Source organism: Poromitra crassiceps, assembly GCF_964638095.1.
Source record: "Poromitra crassiceps genome assembly, chromosome: 2".
In the NCBI taxonomy this organism is placed as follows: domain Eukaryota; kingdom Metazoa; phylum Chordata; class Actinopteri; order Beryciformes; family Melamphaidae; genus Poromitra; species Poromitra crassiceps.
This window is the reverse complement of record NC_139624.1, coordinates 96,470,587-96,491,270: the sequence shown is the minus strand read 5'-3', so window position 1 is coordinate 96,491,270 and position 20,684 is coordinate 96,470,587. Positions and strand designations below refer to the sequence as shown.

Below are 20,684 nucleotides of genomic sequence, written 5' to 3'. Positions count from 1 at the left end.
GAGAAGCTTGGACACTTAGTATGCAAAGTAATTTGCAGTGTGCTGCTGTGTTTATTTCCATAACATATGTTAAGTGAACAATGTGTGTCAAGGGACAAAGTTGTGATTGCTTATTCTGGTAGATTCCAAGGAATTGTTAAATAAAATAGGTTGCATTCTTGCCAAGTTGTGGGACTCCAGCATTTCATTGTGAGCAGCTGTGTGTGCCAGTGAGTGACGTCCAGCACCTTGGCTCAGGTCTCAGAGTGGACAGTGGACTGTGCTCTCTCCACTCATATGCTTAGAGATTTGGTTTAGGACTCCGCAGCAGCTGTGAATCAGCCACCATGTGAGCTGTGAGGTGCCCCCTGCTGTCCGTTGCAATGCAGGTTTACGGCACTTCCTCCACATTGGCTTCATTTTTGCCTCTTGAGTGCAACAGATGTTTCAGCTTATCAGTCCTCCCCATGAAATGATAGTTGTACTGCTTCTCTCAACTCTTTTTGCATAGCCTTCAGCATCCATTAGAATCAGAAACCCTTTTTTTGGGGTGAATTTTGGACGTTACACTGAGTCTAGAGCAGAGCAGAGTCTAGAGCAGAGTGTAGAGCAGAGCAGAGTCTAGAGCAGAGCAGAGTCTAGAGCAGAGCAGAGCAGAGTCTAAAGCAGAGTCTAGAGCAGAGCAGAGTCTAGAGCAGAGTCTAGAGCAGACCAGAGTCTAGAGCAGAGCAGAGTCTAGAGCAGAGCAGAGTCTAGAGCAGAGCAAAGTCTAAAGCAGAGTCTAGAGCAGAGCAGAGTCTAGAGCAGAGCAGAGTCTAAAGCAGAGCAGAGTCTAGAGCAGAGCAGAGCAGAGTCTAGAGCAGAGCAGAGTCTAGAGCAGAGCCGAGTCTAGAGCAGAGCAGAGTCTAGAGCAGAGCAGAGTCTAGAGCAGAGCAGAGTCTAGAGCAGAGCAGAGTCTAGAGCAGAGCAGAGTCTAGAGCAGAGCAGAGTCTAGAGCAGAGCAGAGTCTAGAGCAGAGCAGAGTCTAAAGCAGAGCAGAGTCTAGAGCAGAGCAGAGTCTAGAGCAGAGTGTAGAGCAGAGCAGAGTCTAGAGCAGAGCAGAGTCTAAAGCAGAGCAGAGTCTAGAGCAGAGCAGAGTCTAAAGCAGAGCAGAGTCTAGAGCAGAGCAGAGTCTAGAGCAGAGTCTAGAGCAGAGCAGAGTCTAGAGCAGAGTCTAGAGCAGAGCAGAGTCTAGAGCAGAGTCTAGAGCAGAGCAGAGCAGAGTCTAGAGCAGAGAAGAGTCTAAAGCAGAGCAGAGTCTAGAGCAGAGCAGAGTCTAGAGCAGAGAAGAGTCTAAAGCAGAGCAGAGTCTAGAGCAGAGCAGAGTCTAGAGCAGAGCAGAGTCTAGAGCAGAGAAGAGTCTAAAGCAGAGCAGAGTCTAGAGCAGAGCAGAGTCTAGAGCAGAGTCTAGAGCAGAGCAGAGTCTAGAGCAGAGCAGAGCAGAGTCTAGAGCAGAGTCTAGAGCAGAGTCTAAAGCAGAGCAGAGTCTAGAGCAGAGCAGAGTCTAAAGCAGAGCAGAGTCTAGAGCAGAGCAGAGTCTAGAGCAGAGCAGAGTCTAGAGCAGAGCAGAGTCTAGAGCAGAGGGCCCGTGAACAAGGACCAAAATAAACACTTGATGTGCCCATATGGCTCAGACAACACAGACGCACAGCAAGTGTTTATGTACTGTATGTTTAGCACAGAATATTCTTCAATCAGTCAGAAAAAGCCTCTGTACACAAATGGTGTCACTTCAGGGCGTTTTAATTCATATTTTACATTTCTCCTGTTTCTTTGCTTCAAAGTTCACGCTGTTCCCTTTTCTTTGTCATTCTGTTATCCAGCTCACTTGTCTCTCTGTTTCTTTTCTTTTCTTTTGAGGTATTTTTTATTTTCACCTTTATTTTTTATCTGACCCGCACACATTTTTTTCCACTTTATTCTCTCACCTCACTGCATTTTTCCTCTGATCACACTGTGCAAATAAACTCAGCTCAAACTTAAAGGTGCTGTAAGTGGTATTTAAAAATAAATAAATAATAAGTAAATAAATAAATAGCTGTACATTCCGACAGCCATCACTGTTATACAGTGATTGGTCAGTAACATAAACAGTAACAGTAACTAGTGTTACGCAACTTTGCTTGTTAATTTTTATTTCTTCGGTTTTGTTCTGTCTCGTGAGAGAACGGGATACCAGACATTTTGCTGCAGAGCGGAGGGGCTGGGACACCCATGAGCAAACACTATCAGTGATGATAGCTGTGGGGAATGTAGCTTAACACTTATTTTAACAATAAAAAATTACCACTTAACTTTTTACTAAGCCAGAACAACCAGCGTGATCTCTCTATTCCCTAGTTCCTCATTGCGCGGCGCGCGAGACGCTGGCGGCTCTCGAAGCTTTAGTTGGCGGCTCTAAGAAATTGCAAAAAAAAAAAAAAAAAAAAAAACTGCTCTCCCCAAAATTTCAATAAACCTTTATGGCATATTATTACAATCCAACAATACTGGTGTTGACAGTAATAGAAGGTGCCAAATCATTCAAAACAATACGCATTTTGCTTTTAGCAGTATTGTGCCAGCGTGCAGCGCTGTTCCAAAACGTGTTAACGTGTGTCGTTGCCTGGGAAACGCACATCCCATAATACAACTGTTCGCATCGCATCCCATAATAGTATGATGATACTTGGGATGCCATTGCCAACATAGATGTGAACAGGTTAGCTAAAACTTTAGCATCCACATGTGTGTGTGGAAAACAATAAAACACAAAAAATGGTAGGCAGATGTGCTTGGTTGGGGTGGCTTTTGGTGTTTTGGGGTAAAAGTGGCTCTCCTATTGACTTTGTCCTGCCAGTGTGGCTCTCATCGAAGAAATAGTGAGGATCAATGCTCTAGTCCATTGGTTCTCAAATGGGGGTCCTGGGACCCCCAGGGGTCCGTGGCACTTTGCAAGGGGGTCCGCGAAAATTTTTCAGGAAAATGAAAATAAATCTTTTTTTTTTTTTTTTTTGCAAAAGCTTCAGAGTTCAGAATACAAAAATATGTTATGCTTTAAATCTAAAATGGTTCATGGATTACATTCTAATCTAACAAACATATCAATTTAAAAGTCAAGCACGTTACCGTGGAAACAATTAAGCTTAGCCCAAAATCACAAATCAGAATGAGGTGGTCCCCGTTATATTTCCTATCTTGTATGGGCTCCTTGGCTGAAAAACATTTGAGAACCTCTGATCTAGTCTACATATTGTGCTACTACATGTTGTGCTACTGTATCCCCCCCCCCCCACCGCGCGCACGATGCAACCATTTGTCCAAACGTTTGACAGAGAAGCTTCTTCTTCTTCTTTTTTCATGAGCGCAGCAGCTAGAGAGCCTGAACGAGCTGAGCCAGTGTTTTTATGGCAGTTAGAGCTGTCAGCCCCGTTACACTGTCCGTCCGCTCCTGTTTACTCAGGGTTTCCAGTGCATTAGCACAGCACTAAACAGGGCCTGTTGGACATTATTTGGATTGGGTCAAAGGATGTGAAAGTACTGGTACCCGCTGTAACGTCCTTTACGCTGATGCACTTTCACAGAGGAGAGGTTGAAGAAGGCAAAACTGTGAGTGTTCATTTTACAGACAAATCCTTCGTGGAGCTGAAGCATCAGATTCTGAATGTAAAATACGGGAAATTATTAGTCTTGACATTGTATTGGTGGAATGTGGTAATATTGAGTGTTTTATTTCATGGAGTTGATTGGTGCAGTTGGTGGAATAAACTAGTCACAGGTCAGAAAAAAAAGAAGAAAAAAGGTCAACAACAGGTAGCTTTACATTCCTACTAGGGATGTTCATCAATAATCGAAAATCGATAATTGATCGTTAAAGAATTGATTTGATCATGTGGAAGTTTTATTGATTATTTTTTTATTTTTTTAATCAAATCAAATAGGCCTAAATGTGCTGAAACTACAGTATAAGATTGGATTTCACTACGTGGTCGCAACCAGGTGAGGGCGCAATGGGACTATGAGACAGAGAAAAACACAACAGAACACCTCTGGGTGGGGCTATGGGTGTCATCAAGAACTGTGATGCCGTTTATAAGTACAACACGGTTCACCACTTGAACAGCGTACATCTGAGCCTGGTTAATGAGAAAGGCACCTCGTCCTCGGCCGGCATGCAGAAAAGATCACCCAGGCCGTCTGCAACCTCATCGAGACGGATATGCTGCCCATACATATCGTTGAGGGCAACGGTTTTCAACACCTGATCAATGTGATTGAGCCAGCGTATATTATGTGCTTCCCTCACGGAGCACCATTACCAGGCGGATTGAAAAGCGCTTCATAGCGCTTCGCACATAGTCATTTTGTAAAAAAAAATTTTTTTATTTTTATTATTAATATTATCGATAATCGATAATTGATCGTTAATTTTCCCGAATTTTGATTATGGAAATTGATTCGAAATGCCCATCCCTAATTCCTACACAGACTGCCTCAAATGCTCTGGTGTGAGAGTGGAGGTGTTGTTGAGGTGTTGTGGAGAATGTTGTTTTGTCTGAATGAGCACTAATATGAACTGAATGGTAATGCTGCCATGCCACCAAGCCCTGTGGCTGTCCTGGAATATGAAAAATAAATGGTTTTGTTTTGTGTTTGTATCAAGCTGTGAGTTGAATGACCACATTGCAAGTACAAAGCCTTAAGTTGCAGTGGTCTAGCCTACTTGTTGAAGAGTTTTTTTGATTCAACTGATTAGAATTGCAAGGAGTTGGGAGAATTGCAGTGTTTGTAATTTATTTGAAGTAGATGAGTTGTTTTATGTGGCTAAATGCTGGGAGAGTGAGCAAAACTTTACTTCACGTGTCCCGGTGGATCAGTGGGCGGGAGGGAAGGGGGTGTTCCATCATGCTTCCCGGGTTCGAGTCCGGCCTGGAGTCTTTGTCACATGTCATCCCCCTCTCTCTTCCCCCAAAAGTTTCCTACAGTACCTCTCTCTGCTGTGATCTGTCCAATAAAGGCAAAAATGCAAAAAAAAAAAAGTGACTAAAGAAACAATCTAATAGGGGGTGGTGCAGTGGTAAGCGCTGTCGCCTCACAGCTAGAAGGTCCTGGGTTCGATTCCCACCTGGGACGCTGTGAACGCTGAAGGAATGCGTGCCGTCTGCATGTCCTCGAGTGCCCACTGCCCGGGTGGGGTCGTCAAAAGGGCCTTTCTGTGTGGAGTTTGCATGTTCTCCCCGTGCCTCCCGGGGGTTTCCTTCATATAGGAACCCCCTTCACCAAAACATGCAATATCCTGGTTGCTGATGTGGTGCCTCCTCTGGTCGTTCAGGGCACCTGTTCGGAGGGAGGGGAACTCATTGGAATAGCGTGATCCTCCCACGTGCTATGTCCTACCGGTGAGGCTTCCCCTGTCAGGTGAAAAGAAGCGGCTGGCTAACTGCCCATGTCTCGGAGGAAGCATGGAGCCAGTTTCGGCTCTCCCCAGATCGGCAGAGGGTGGAGCAGCAACCAGGATAAATAAATTCAAATTAGCACTAATGGGGGATAAAAATGGGGGGAAAAATTGGGGAAAAAATATAAAAGAAAGAAAAGAAACAATCTTATTCTATTAATGTTTCCAGGACTGAAAAATAGCATCCCAAAATCCCATGCGACTCACGTTCCAAAGATATATGCATATCGTCAACATCACTACAACAGATAATCTCATCGCACTGAAAACCTGGCAACCTCAGTGACTCATTCCTAAGTGCTATCAAAGTACAGGGATGTAAATAGCTGCTCAGCAGCAGCTGGAGAAATAACAAAGCAGTTAGGCCATCTTTAAAGAACAGTGCTCATTAGTCCAGTCTAATAACAGCTGCTGGGAGAAACTTCATTATGACCTGATTGGAGGGAGACTTCCTATTAACCTAAATGGCTGTTCATTCACTTTCATGGCACAACCCCAATAGTAGCAAGTGTCCATCTTACTTTAACATCTTAAGCTGCGTTCACACCGACCTATTAAAGTTTGTCGCTGGCGTCGAGTTTACATACAAAGTCAATGCAAACGAGCGATTGAGCGTATATTCGCCTGGGAGAAAAATCGCTGGGCGTCCGAGCGGCAGAGACAGAGCGATAGGGAGAAAATACGCTCGTCGCTCAAGATGAAATATTCCAACTCGAGCGAAAATACGCTGGCATCAGTCGCTCGCTGTTCAATGCTGATTGGCTGCCGTGTGAGCGAGTCAAGGATCACTCTGGCTTGGAACAAACTGCTGGTTTATTGTGTGGCAACAAACCGCATTGACAGGCTGACAGCTGACATGAAGTGAAGTCTGTACTACCGGTATGCAGCTCGCATTAGGAGCACGCTGATAGGCTTAGCTTGTAAACAATGACGGTGGCTCGTAGTGGACAAACAGCATGACATTGCGTAACGTTATATCCCCCACATGTCCGTCATTTCGTGTGCCTGTTGATGAGCGATTTAAACAGAGCGACAGAGCGATTCCAAAGGGTTGAATCAAGCGACAGAGCGAAAAATAAATATCTTGGTGTGAACACAGCTTTAGACATTCAGAACAAGCTTTCCACATCGTCATTTTGTAAGGCTTGAACCAAGCCAACCAGTCTTCCAGAGAATCCTGAGTGACCATAAAACATTTCACTTTCAGCAAAAACAAAGCATAAAAGTGTTTTTTTCCTCGATCTTTTTTCTGCATTTATTTTTTGTTTTTGCTGAAAGTGAAATGTTTTATGGTCATTTACGATTCTCTGGAAGACTGGTTGGCTTCACGCCTTAAAACTCGTTATATAAGGATTTTTTTTTTTATGTCTATGGAGAAAAAGTTACTTACCAATTACATACAACATGCGGTTTCAACAGGTGGTCTGTGGCCCCCTGGTGGTCTGTGAAGACATTGCAGGTGGTCCCTGACCATGCATTCAGTAATGTAGTTCCCGTGTAATCTCAACTCATTTCCTCACACCAGTGGTCCTCGATGGTTTGTTCAGTCAGAATGGTGGTCCCTGGGTCACAGTCAGAAGGGTGGTCCCTGGGTCAGAAGGGTGGTCCCTGGGTCACAATCAGTTGGAAATCCCTGACTTACAACATCTGATTCACCCCCAATTGACCTTTTTTCACATCAGCTATTTTTGTCTCAAAGGCTACCAACGCATTAATGAGGGTTTTACAACTTCCAATCCATTTAGGTGTTCCGATGCTGGGGCCCTCATTCATCTTTTGGTTGCACCTGTGTTTACCCTGCCTTTTAGACACAAAATGGCTGCTGTGAAAAAGGCCGATTATTGCAAAGAGTGCCCTTAGGTTGGATATAGCTGTAAAAACAGAAAGCAAGCTTTGTAGTGATATCTTCCAGCTGCTACAGAGAGGAAAGTGGATCAGAATGCGAGTGATGTTTAAACATGATGTCATCTGGCATTTGATCTTGCGTAAGGATTTGGACTCCATCTTTTCAGAGGCAGAGAAGCACTGCTGTGTTGGAGGCTGAGGAGGAACCGTGTGACGGCCCCAACTATGGACCCTCAGCTGGCTAAACATTTGAGAGAGTTTCAGATATAGAAATACAATTTACAAAAGAACTGGAATTTGAAAATGTAAATGAGAAGATTCAAAAAAAGGAATAAGAAAATGTAGTCTTTAAATGTTCATAAGTTCAGGGAAGAAAGTTTAAAGTGTAAAAAGGAAGGGTCCAAAAAAGAAAAGAAATTTGAGTCTTTCAATGTTCATAAGTTCACGGAGGGGAGATAATTAGCGAGGTTAAAAGGGGAAAATGAGTCTCTAGTAAACAGAGTTCCATGAGGGCGATGTGAGAGTTCCATGAGTCCACATTGGTGGACTCATGTACGTCCGTACGATGTTCGTTAACGCGATATCTGAGGAACACCTTGACAGAATTGAATCAAATTTGCCTCAAACGTCCACTTGGACTCAAGGATGAACTGATTCGATTTTGGTGGTGAAAGGTCAAAGTTCAAGGTCACTGACCTCATGAACGCCATTTTCTAGCTCTATTCACCTTATGTTCAGACCTTACAGTGGGCCAAATTCTTCCGGGTCCTTTTAACACTTCCGGCGGTCACTGCGCAAAATAAGAGAGTTGTTTTTGGAGTGGACAGTGAAGGGTTAAAATAAAGAACGTAGCCTACTACTTTGAGCCGGTACACAGCAAGCAAGCGAGTATCCACTGTTAGCCAGGTCAGATAACGTTATCGTCGACAATGACGAGCACTTTCTTGTAAAACATACCTGGACTCCAACAATGAAAGCTTCAGATAGTTGTCTCTCCTCCGAGGCAGCGCGAGCCACTAACGTCTATAAGACCCGCAGACGTTAACGTAATTCCCTGGAATGCGAGACTTAATGAGCCAGTTACATGGCATTGCATTCTTAGACATTGCCGTTTGCTTTTATTTGGTATGTTACATACAATTGGCAAAATTATTAGTTAATTCAGAGTTAGATGATATTGGAGCAGCGCAGCCATTTTTTATTTTATTTTATTATTATTTTTAGCCGGAAGTTTTGATACGGCCACACAACAGGTTCAAATGGGCGTGGCTACATAAGGTGAATAACGCGATATCTCAGGAACACCTTGACGCAATTTCTTAAAATTTGGCTCAAACATCCACTTGGACTCCAGGATGAACTGATTACATTTTGGTGGTCAAAGGTCAAGGTCACTGTGACCTCACAAATGCCATTTTCAAGCTCGTTAACGCAATATCTCAGTAACACCTTGACAGAATTCCTTCACATTTGGCTCAAACGTCAAATTCTGGACAGACATGGATGTCGACTGCTCACTTGTTGGCAGAGGCATATATCTGGGGTGCGGTCGTTCTAGTTTTACTAGCAAGATCCAAATTCCCAACTGTTAATTTGATTCACTATATAGTCCACTATAAAATACCCATAATGCACAGCAATTTCTAGTGAACAGCCAATAACCTACCATTTCTCCCATATACCACAATGCAATGCGGCCATGTTTACCAAAGGAGAAGAAGAGTGAGGTAGTGTCTGACACTCGTCTGATCATTCCCCATATAGTTCACTATTATGATAAACACCACCTGGAGAAGAGTGAGTTTGTGAATGAGTGAACCTTTCCGAACACGGCTATGCATCTTTTATGTCACTCCAAACAGAATATACAGCCTCACACATGGTGGTGGTGAAAGGGAAGTGCCAGTGCTGTTGAAGCCGTCTGCAGTGTTGGCATAGAGGGCAAGCTGGGTCTGTTTGGGTCTTCAGGGTGTGGACTGACTGCCTCTTCTCACTGTGTTGTTGACCCAGGATCTCAATGTGTGCGTGTGTTTGCTTAGAGCCGGCCATATTATTTGTCTTGGCCTTCATCAAACACACTGGAGCAAGGTTTGTTGACCACGCTGTATTGCAGCACGGTGCCATTCTCTGCCTATTAAGCCAACTGTCTATTTTCTCCATCTAAAATTAGGAGCAGCAGGACATTTCAAAATGCAGGTAGGCGCACAGACGGGACTGTGTAGCAGCAGCGAATACTTAGGAATAGTCATCAGAAAGACACACTTGATTTAACAATTTGTTTTTTGAACCAATGCACAGGCTATAGTATTTTCTAAAAGCAAGTGTTTTAGGAAGGTCTGGTACAACCTCCTGCATGGTTGGTTTACCACCAACAGAAGGTCTGGTACAACCTCCTGCATGGTTGGTTTACCACCAACAGAAGGTCTGGTACAACCTCCTGCATGGTTGGTTTACCACCAACAGAAGGTCTGGTACAACCTCCTGCATGGTTGGTTTACCACCAACAGAAGGTCTGGTACAACCTCCTGCATGGTTGGTTTACCACCAACAGAAGTTCTGGTACAACCTCCTGCATGGTTGGTTTACCACCAACAGAAAGTCTGGTACAACCTCCTGCATGGTTGGTTTACCACCAACAGAAGGTCTGGTACAACCTCCTGCATGGTTGGTTTACCACCAACAGAAGGTCTGGTACAACCTCCTGCATGGTTGGTTTACCACCAACAGAAGGTCTGGTACAACCTCCTGCATGGTTGGTTTACCACCAACAGAAGGTCTGGTACAACCTCCTGCATGGTTGGTTTACCACCAACAGAAGTTCTGGTACAACCTCCTGCATGGTTGGTTTACCACCAACAGAAAGTCTGGTACAACCTCCTGCATGGTTGGTTTACCACCAACAGAAGGTCTGGTACAACCTCCTGCATGGTTGGTTTACCACCAACAGAAGGTCTGGTACAACCTCCTGCATGGTTGGTTTACCACCAACAGAAGGTCTGGTACAACCTCCTGCATGGTTGGTTTACCACCAACAGAAGGTCTGGTACAACCTCCTGCATGGTTGGTTTACTACCAACAGAAGGTCTGGTACCACCTCCTGCATGGTTGGTTTACTACCAACAGAAGGTCTGGTACAACCTCCTGCATGGTTGGTTTACTACCAACAGAAGGTCTGGTACCACCTCCTGCATGGTTGGTTTACTACCAACAGAAGGTCTGGTACAACCTCCTGCATGGTTGGTTTACCACCAACAATAGACTAACGCAGGGACGACACATCTTTGTAGGCCAACCCAGAAGTCATGCACTTACATGGTTCCATCCTCGGGAAGTCAATGGGATTTTTATTTCTTTTTACGATTTTCAGAAAATGCTTTAAAAAATCATAAAAGTGGTCCTCATTTGTGAAGATTATGTTGCTGTACACAAAGTTTGCAGTTTCAGTGGTGGGCGGCGGGGGGGTATGACGTGTAGTCTACATCAGGTGGGTGGCGGGGCCGGGGGTTCTCAACCTTTTGTAACGTAAGGCCCACTTCTGATTGTTAAAATAGTTCCGAGGACCACCTTCCCAGATAAATGAAAGAGAGAGAAAAAGTCATAAAAATTATCCATTTTAATTTGAAGTTTTTGATTTATATAATTCTTGAGCACATTTAGATATAAAAAATAAATAAATAACTAGCTGTAATCACGCTTTTTTATTTTATTTTAATTAATCCAATTGGCAATGCCACTGCCTCTGTGGCCCACTACACGGTGCTCTGAGGCCCACCAGTGGGCCACGACCCAGTGGTTGAGAATAGCTGGTCTACATACTGTAGTATACTTAAGCAATATAGCATGAGAGCAATTGTGTTGTGGAGAATATATCCCGCTGATAAGCTGTTATCCCACGAGGCCGCAGGCCGAGTGGGATAACAGCTTATCAGCGGGATATATTCCACAACACCACGCAGCTCGAGTGCTATATTGCTTTTTTAAAACGGTTTTCAAGTATAATAATATAATAATAATAATACTATAAGTCCGACTATAAGTCAGACTGGCTACTGATAGAGTCAGTTGAAACACTACTGTAAGGCGGGACCTCTAGCAAGAAGATAGACGTGCGGGTGATTTGATTGGATCATTCTGGAGACTGAAGTCGACATTGGCCAATCCTGGCGCTTGCTGAGAAGCTGAGAGCTTTTTGCAAAGCCCGACACCAGAGCCATATGCCGACACCAAGTAACGTTACGTCTTATTTAGAAATGCGGGGTTAAGAGTGAGGGCGCGCGAGAGAGGGGTTAAGACATTAGCCCGCGTCTATTCTTGTACAAAACATCATTTTCTGCGAAGTATTAGTAAAGTTATAAGCGAAGATCGATTCACAAGGATCTGAAAGCTGTCTCCGCCATTTTGTTTTTGAGGTACTTTTAGTAAGAGAGTTGCGCCATCATGCGTCCATAATGACTCATTGTACAAAGACTTGAAGGACTAGTGACCCTCCATACAGCAGATCAGGAGAAAGCTGTTTGGCTCGAGCGCAGCAAGAGAGTTGCCATGGCAACCAATAACCCATGGCCATGGGTTATTGAACTCGGTTACTGGAATTATACAATGGCTGTGAACCAATAAGATTGCTTGATTTGAGAGAGCCGTTTTATAATGTAGTATAGTATAGTCTAGTATAGTCTAGTATAGTATAGTATAGTATAGTATAGCCTACATAGTTATGTAGGTTTACACCTTTTCTTTTTCTTTTCCGCCAGTCTTTTGTGATCGTGTCCTCGTGTGTTTAGGCAGAGTGTGTTCAGAGCACAACTATTTCATTGTATTTCTACATATGACAATAAAGTTGAACTTGAACTTGAACTTGGTCCCCACGACCCCACCCTAGAATTGAGCATGCGTAAATTCAGTTGATCTTAATAAGACGTGAGGATCAGCTTGCACAGAAACAGATGGTAGAAATTATTTTGACTTTTATACTTGATTACATTTCAGAGCCTGTAATTTTTTACTTTCACTTGAATAAACAAGTTGATCAGTACTTCTACTTTTACCAGTCTTTTTTTTTGACACAAGTAACTGTACTTCTACTTAAGTAAATCATGTTTCCTGCAACCTGTGGAAGCTGGGGCGACGCCTGTCCTGATTATGCAGTAATAGTCAGGAAGGCTTTTCAAATGCTAATATCCAGGTTTAGCACATGTAGGGATCTGACAGCATGCCAGCAGGCTGGCTTCTTTACTCTGTACCAAGCAGGTTCTGAGGCAGCTGTCTGGTGTCACCATGATTATTTATCACTAGTGACTCTTTCTTCTCTCAATCTGTCTCTCTCTGTCTCTCCGGGCGATGCCCACACACTCATCTGTATAACCAATCAGCTCTCTCTGTCTCTCCGGGCGATGCCCACACACTCATCTGTATAACCAATCAGCTCTCTCTGTCTCTCCGGGCGATGCCCACACACTCATCTGTATAACCAATCAGCTCTCTCTGTCTCTCCGGGCGATGCACACACACTCATCTGTATAACCAATCAGCTCTCTCTGTCTCTCCGGGCGATGCCCACACACTCATCTGTATAACCAATCAGCAGTAAGTGATCACGTGTTACCGGTGTTACACGCCTGTGGGGGATACACCGATTACATAACATGCCCACCGGTAACACCTTTGTTTTTATGGAGGAATAAATTAAAGGAAAACTCCACAGTTTCAGCGTGCGCCGGTGTAAATTACAAGCGCTCCCTCTGGGCTGCAGTATGGCTCCACTGTTCTGGTTAGACCAGCAACTAACGTTAGTTAACGCTATACATCTTATGAACACACATGATGCCCTCCTCATACACATGTAGGTAAGACCCTTAGCTAAGCCTGCATGCATGTGCATTCTGTTGTCACTGCGGGCCATCTCTGGTGCTTATTTTTTTAATACCACAGCGAAAAGTCGATGCTAACTTAGCATCATTGTTAGCGGGAGGGAGGACTTAACAGCATTCAGTCATTGCCTGCTTACTGCTGCTTGCTGGTATTGTTAATCCCATGTCAGAAAAAGTCTCCAGGTGTGTCGCTAATGTTAGTTTCTTTTGAGAAAGATTGTCTCCACGGGCGTCTGAAAAGTTGTCTCGAGTCAGATGCAGCCATGAGTTGTGAGGCAGCCAGTGCTGTGACTGAGCGTCCAAGCTAACGTTAGTACGTCTGGACTGTGAGGACAGTGGAGGACTTTGTTTCATTCTGCTCCGTCTTGTCTCTATGACCCTACAGTTAAAGCATAGACTCTTGCTTACTTTAAAACTTGTATTATCAACATACATATAACGTCACGTTCGCTCTACTCTAGCTGCTGTGATCATGATGAGAATATCCGACTGGTGTCTCACTGTTATTGTCCCCCGGAACGACATGCACTAGTAGGAACTAACAATCCTATTGTTACAGAGCTTTTTTTCTTTCTTTCTTTTTTTTACGGTGTCACCGGTAACACCGGTGTTGTCACATGTTTATTACCCCGGTGGGAAAATGTCCACACCGTGTCATCCCTACTCTACACTACGCCCCCTGGTGGTAGGTGAGTGCTTTGACCTCTACACTACCCAGACGCCCCGGAGCTTCGCCAAGATGGAATGAAAAAGCTAGTGTGTGGATGCGTCTCCACAAAGCCTTATTAATCGAGCCCTGGTTGTCTCTCCTCTCAGCCTGCAGATCAAACGTTTGGACCCAATAAGAATGAACTTGCCATTCTCAGTGTGCAGCAACGCTAGCTTTGCTAGCTAGCCTTGTTGTTGTTGTTGTTGTTGTTGTTGTTGTTGTTGTTGTTGTTGTTTCACAGCGACACGCAGGGAGCGGAAAGGGATTTCCCTTCTGCTCCGACTGAAATGAACTTTGACCCACAGCCTGCTTCCAGGGAGTCAGACTCATAAGGATGTAGTGATTTGACTTTCACTTCCTGATTGAGCGGTATCCAATCAGTGACGTTGTTTTTTATTTCTGAAGATCTCCTCTGTATTTAGACTGTCTGGGGATGAGGATGACCCTTCCTCATCCAGGGTAGGGCCGACCAGGGTCTCAAGCAATTTTCCATTTGAACTAGAGCCTGACCAATATATCGGTCTGCCGATAATAGGCCTACTTTTGTTTTGATTTGGATAATTAGGCCTACTTTGATCAATTTCAGCCAAATTATGGAAAATTCTGCAATATTCCATGTTTTACAGTTGATTCCATTTTTATTGACAAATTCTATGATTCCGTCCGTTCTTTTCTGCATTGTGGAAATCATATGGCCCTATAATATATATTGCAGAAAAGAATATTGCAATGTCAGTTTTGTCCAATATTGTGCAGCCCCAGTGTATGTGTGGCTTCCTGAGTCTCCCCTCCCTTTGTGTGAGCAAAGCTGACCCCTCTCCGTCCCCTCTCCTTCCCCTCTCCGATGCCAGTTTTGTGTCACGCTGTGTCCTCCCTTCACATTTTGGTTCAACTAATGTCTGTTTTTTCTCTGTCTCTTGTCTCCTCTTTATTTTTGATTTGATGTCCTCGTCCTGTGTGGCTGCTGCTGTGTCCACCATCACCGCCCAACCCGCTGCACACAAATCCACCTCTGCCAACATCTGCTCAACAACACATGGTGGACCCCTCCCTCCCTCCCTCTCAATCTCTCCCTCTCTGCCTCTCACTTTTTCATCTGTCTATTTTTCTCTCTGTTGCTTTCTCCCTGTTTCTCTTACTTCACCTCTCTCTCTCTCTCTCTCTGTCTCTCTCTCTCCTCTTCCTCACTCCTTCTATATCTCTTTCTTCCTCTCTTTTCTCTCTCTCTCTTTCTGTCTCTCCTCCCTTCTCCCGTGATAGCACCATGCAGAGCTCAGAGAGCACCACGCCACCTCCGGTAAGCCTGTTACACCTTTCATCAGAGGGAGGGAGGGGTAAGGAAGAGGTCAGGGTTGGTATTTAGGGGCTAGGTGGGACATGTGTGTGTTTTGAGTGTGTGAGGGTCAAACCATTTCTGGAGACAACCTCAAACTTTTGCTGCGTCTCTTGGCCTTACATGACAACGGGTCCCAGAATGGAATCTTTTCAAAATGCCATGTAAACTTATGCAGGTCTTGTGAAAACTCCACACTGACTTTGCGTCTGGTTATTATGTTTTTAGGCAACAGGCAACAATAAAGTACCACAGGGATGACGTATTTTTTGTAGGCTTAACCAGAAATGGCCGCCATGCTGGTTCATAAGGGGGAAAGGCTTTGGGGTTTTAGAATGGGGATTTCGGTTAAATGCATGAAATAAGGTCTGTGGTTTATGGGAATGGAAATTTGTGTTAAGCAAGATAATCTTCACAAACGAGGACACAAACATATGACTTTTGAAGCGTTTTCTGAGAATCGCATTAGAAAGAAAATGCATTTACGTGCGTCCTGGTGGCTCACCTGGTAGCACACGTACCACGGAGGCTCAGTCCTTCGCGCGGCCGACGCGGGTTTGAATCCGAACCAAGGTCCTTTGCCTTTCTCTCTCCCCACCTTTCCTGTCTGCCTGTTGTCCTGTCTGTCTGTTGTCCTGTCTGCCTGCTGTCCTGTCTGTCTGTTGTCCTGTCTGCCTGCTGTCCTGTCTGTCTGTTGTCCTGTCTGCCTGTTGTCCTGTCTGCCTGTTGTCCTGTCTGCCTGTTGTCCTGTCTGTCTGTTGTCCTGTCTGCCTGTTGTCCTGTCTGCCTGCTGTCCTGTCTGTCTGTCGTCCTGTCTGCCTGCTGTCCTGTCTGTCTGTTGTCCTGTCTGCCTGCTGTCCTGTCTGTCTGTTGTCCTGTCTGCCTGCTGTCCTGTCTGTCTGTTGTCCTGTCTGCCTGTTGTCCTGTCTGCCTGTTGTCCTGTCTGCCTGTTGTCCTGTCTGTCTGTTGTCCTGTCTGCCTGTTGTCCTGTCTGCCTGCTGTCCTGTCTGTCTGTTGTCCTGTCTGCCTGCTGTCCTGTCTGTCTGTTGTCCTGTCTGCCTGTTGTCCTGTCTGCCTGCTGTCCTGTCTGTCTGCTGTCCTGTCTGCCTGTTGTCCTGTCTGTCTGTTGTCCTGTCTGCCTGTTGTCCTGTCTGCCTGCTGTCCTGTCTGTCTGTTGTCCTGTCTGCCTGTTGTCCTGTCTGCCTGCTGTCCTGTCTGTCTGTTGTCCTGTCTGCCTGCTGTCCTGTCTAATAAAGGCAAAAATGCCCAAAAGAGAATCTTAAAAAAAGAAAATGCATTTATGCTTCAAAAGTGGTCCTCGTTTGTGAAGATGATCCTGCTGAACACACCTTTCAACTCCCATCAACTTTTGTTAACCACATGCATTATGCATTTAACCCAAATCCCAATTCTAAAAAAATCCCATAACTGTTTCCCCTTATGAACCAGCATGGTGGCGATTTGCTACTTCTGACCACTGACCTAAATAATATGGACAGAGCTATCCCATTGATCTCACTGGCTTCCCATCTCGGCACGCGCTAAATTCAAGACACTGGTACTGGCCTACAGGACAGTACACCAGTCAGCTCCTCTGTACCTGCAATCTATGGTCAGGTTCCAAACCTCTCAGCGCTCCCTCCGCTCCTCCACCAGTGCAGGACGCCTCGCCCCTCCTCCACTACGGGGGCTCATCCCGTTCGCGACTCTTCTCGTCCCTGGCACCTCAATGGTGGAAGCTTCCACCTTCGATCAGGACAGCCGAATCACTGCAGATCTTTGGGAAAAGACTAAAGAGACACCTTTTCAGGCTCCATCTGGGCCCTTCTTGATCTAACTTCTTTCTCTCTCTCTCTCTCTCTCTCTCTCTCTCTCTCTAAAAAACAAAAAAACAAAAAACTCATAACTAAACTAAATTTAACACTATTCCTTCAGAAGTTGTAGCTGTCATAGACTGTGTTGCATAGTTGATTGCTGTATTGCTGACAAAAATGTGTTATTGTAAGTCGCTTTGTATAAAAGCGTCTGCCAAATGACGTAATGTAAATGTAAATGTTACAAAGTAGTTATGCTTTAGCCTGGGTAAACCCAGCCTCCACGTGACCTGCATGTGCTATCAGTCACATACGCTACAGACATAGTCTGTGATGTCACGTTGAAGGCTGGGTTCACCTAGGCTACTTATGCTACAGACATAGTCTGTGATGACAGACTATGTCTGTGATGACAGACTATGTCTGTGATGTCACGTTGAAGGCTGGGTTCACCCAGGCTACTTATGCTCATGTGTGTCTGGACCAGTGGGCAAGCCCACCCCCTTTCCCAGGAAGATGCGGAAGTCTTTGTTTAAGCTGTAATTCCTCAAATGGCCACTTCAGGGAGGGGGAAGTAGGCAGATCTCCCCATGTTAAAATGCCCGACTTTGTAACAGGATTAAACATCTTTCCAGTCGGGGGCGAAACACAGTTTTGGTCTATATAGCTAATTTCACCTTTTCATAACAACTGTAGGGGGGTCATTGTTTATATAACTCGCCGGTTTGGAGTAAAACAAATTATACAAAAGGGGGTGATTGACAGATCAGCTGTCCAGTGATCACGCAGCTTGCCGATCACGGACCAATAGCAGGCGGAGCTGCGGCTCTGGGAAACTCTCATCTCACGTGAGGTGCGGAAGGACTCAACCCACTCTGCTGACGAAAAAACAAGATGGTGACGGCCAACGCTTGAAGAAATGTAATGGGATAGCTACGTCCATATTATTTATGTCTATGGTCTGGAGCAGTAACTGACATATTCCAGGTTGCAGTGGTGTGTGTGAGTTGGACTGTATGTCAATCTCTACTTCTTATGTTGCATTGAGCCTGAGTGATGAGGATGTGTTGCTGTGTTGTGAGATAATGTCATTATAGCAATCGTACCCTAGAGGGCGTTGTTTACTCTCATCATGGTTTGGGTATGATGTTCTGCAATAGACCCTTTTCTTTTCACATTTTCACAACAACCTTTTTGAGGTGGTGAATCAGGAAGTAAAGCAGGTGCAACCAATACCATTAATGATGGTTCCATTCCACTTAGGTGTTCCAGTGACAGGGCACTCATTAATGTGATTAGTTACACCTGCTTTACTTCCTGCTTCGCCACCTGCTGTGAAACGGGTCCATTGGTGGTACAATGTATCACTGGCAATAGTTTTAATACAACAGTTCCTGTAAAAGGCATGCAAATGAATTGGAATGCGTACTCAAAACCAGTATACATACCGTATTTCCCCAAATAATAGCCCGGCAGCAAATACGCGCCGGGCCCCTAATAGCCGCCGGGGGTCTGACCCCATTTTGCGTATTAAACGCCGGTCCGAGTAAACGCCGGGGCCATTATTTGCATTTTCTTAAGGTAACCCCGAAATTACTACGTTGCTGACAGCACTTGAAGGCAACACCAGTGTCGCGCAATACATGAAACAGCACGGAGAAACACATGAAAGAAAACGCTAATCGACGGAGCTCAACTTACGTTACCAAAAGCAATGCAGGGAAATTGATGGCATGGAAGCATTTCCACGATGTTTGGATTATGTAAAGAGTTCTGTTGACAACGGCTACCGCGGTCTTCACTTGAACTGAAGACTGAAATTGTGTTATATTTATACCGATTACGTGCGTAATGATTGTGTGTGACTATGTTTAATCAGCACCCGCCGTGGTGTGTGTAGTGTTTTTGCAAGCTGTTGTAGTGTTGACAACACTGTGTTGTGTTTGGGATGTGGCTATGTTCAGACTGGTCGTAGCCTATTTGCTGGTGTTGATAGAATTGCGTCGGTCAACGTCATCTTATTTGCAAGTGATTGTTGCAGTGTGTGTGTGTGTGTGTGTGTATGTGTGTGTGTGTGTGTGTGTGTGTGTGTGTGTGTGTGTGTGTGTGTGTGTGTGTGTGTGTGTGTGTGTGCGCGCTACAGGGTAGGTAGCCACGGCTGATTGCTGATTTTTGGTATCCTCCAATAAGGTGTGTGGGCTGACGGTGGCAGTTGATGGGAGTGAGGACCTTTGCACTAAAAAACATGCTGGAGAGGAACTGTCACCGAATAATGGCCTGGTGCAGATCGGTGCAAAAATAAATAAACGCCTGCAGCAAATACCCGCCTGGTTCTTTTAAACGCCTGGGGTCCAAATCGATTTTGCGTATTAAACGCCCGGGCTACTATTTGGGGAAATACGGTACATAAGAAATAAAGAGATAAATAAAATAAAAATAGAGAAAACACAAAAGATCACTAAGTAGTTCCCTGGTTTCCACAGGACAATTTTTTGGTATTGCAATTAATTCAGTATGGCAAACAATGTGTATTATTTGCATAATGGAAATTATCAGCAGCATCTGAACATTTGACCAATCAGATGGCTTGGCTGAAACGACCCATGGTTTAATATATTAAATCTCAGATGTGATTCTGCTAGGTTGGGTTTAGGCAACTAAAACAAACCCTAACCCTTCAGGCCTGTGGTAGGAAACGAATGACGTATGAGTTATAATGTGTCGTGCAACAGAAAGCTGTACCAACCAGATGCTCCACCAGAGGGCGGTATGGTCATCCTGTGATGTGAAAGTAAGTGAGCTGGCCAGGTGTCTGATCTCATGTCTCTCTCTCCCTCTGCCTGCAGGGGGCGTAGTGTGCGGTGATGAGCCCGTCCTTCTGACCCCAGGCAGGATGAGCCAGCGCCAGACCAAGGAGCATGACAAGGAGAGGGAGAGGGAGGCGGGCCTCCACACCCCTCCACACCCCAGCAGGGAGCACGCTGCCAGCCCCTCCTCCCTCAGCCCGGGGGTCAGCTACTGCCACGGTAACATCCACGCTGCCTCCCTGCACACTGCACTGTCTGAAGGTCACTGCTCACTGCTGTTTGCATATATCTACAGCCCTGTTCACACATTCTCCATACTCCTTCTCATGAATTCATCTGCCATTTGGACTGGCCACCAAATGCTCACCCGTGCCATCGGCTCTGGTTATGGTACTAACCTCTAGGGCACAGTGTTTCCCAAACTATGGGTCGGCACCCAATTGGGTCACGGACACGTGGGGGGGGGGGGGGGTGCGCCAACTGGTTGTCATGGCAAAGTTTGGGTCCCAGGGAGACACAAAATGTATCTTTTGGTTGAAGCAATGTTGACATTTTGGTGTTCACAAATGCCTACAGACAGGTGTTGTTTTATGACGGCAAGCTGAGGACTGGACAGTTCTGTCAGAGGTGGAAAATACAGACTCTGATCAGGGTGGGGAACTGACATCCTGTCCACAGAAGCTTTGACAATATTCATGTCTTCAGTTTGTGATTGGTCAGATTGATCATGTCTTCAGTTTGTGATTGGTCAGATTGATCATGTCTTCAGTTTGTGATTGGTCAGATTGATCATGTCTTCAGTTTGTGATTGGTCAGATTGATCATGTCTTCAGTTTGTGATTGGTCAGATTGATCAT

At 45.1% G+C, this 20,684-nt stretch overlaps 1 protein-coding gene across 1 annotated transcript in view; it reads left to right on the top strand.

Annotated features, from left to right (window-relative positions):
- Nucleotides 1-20,684, top strand: part of osbpl8 (oxysterol binding protein-like 8) — a 275,193-nt gene that overhangs the window by 84,652 nt on the left and 169,857 nt on the right. Inside the window, exons 3-4 of the mRNA XM_083632091.1 lie at nucleotides 15,134-15,170; nucleotides 19,867-20,046. Of these exons, the coding sequence (XP_083488217.1) occupies nucleotides 15,134-15,170; nucleotides 19,867-20,046 (217 nt within the window). The remainder of the gene's footprint in view (nucleotides 1-15,133; nucleotides 15,171-19,866; nucleotides 20,047-20,684) is intronic.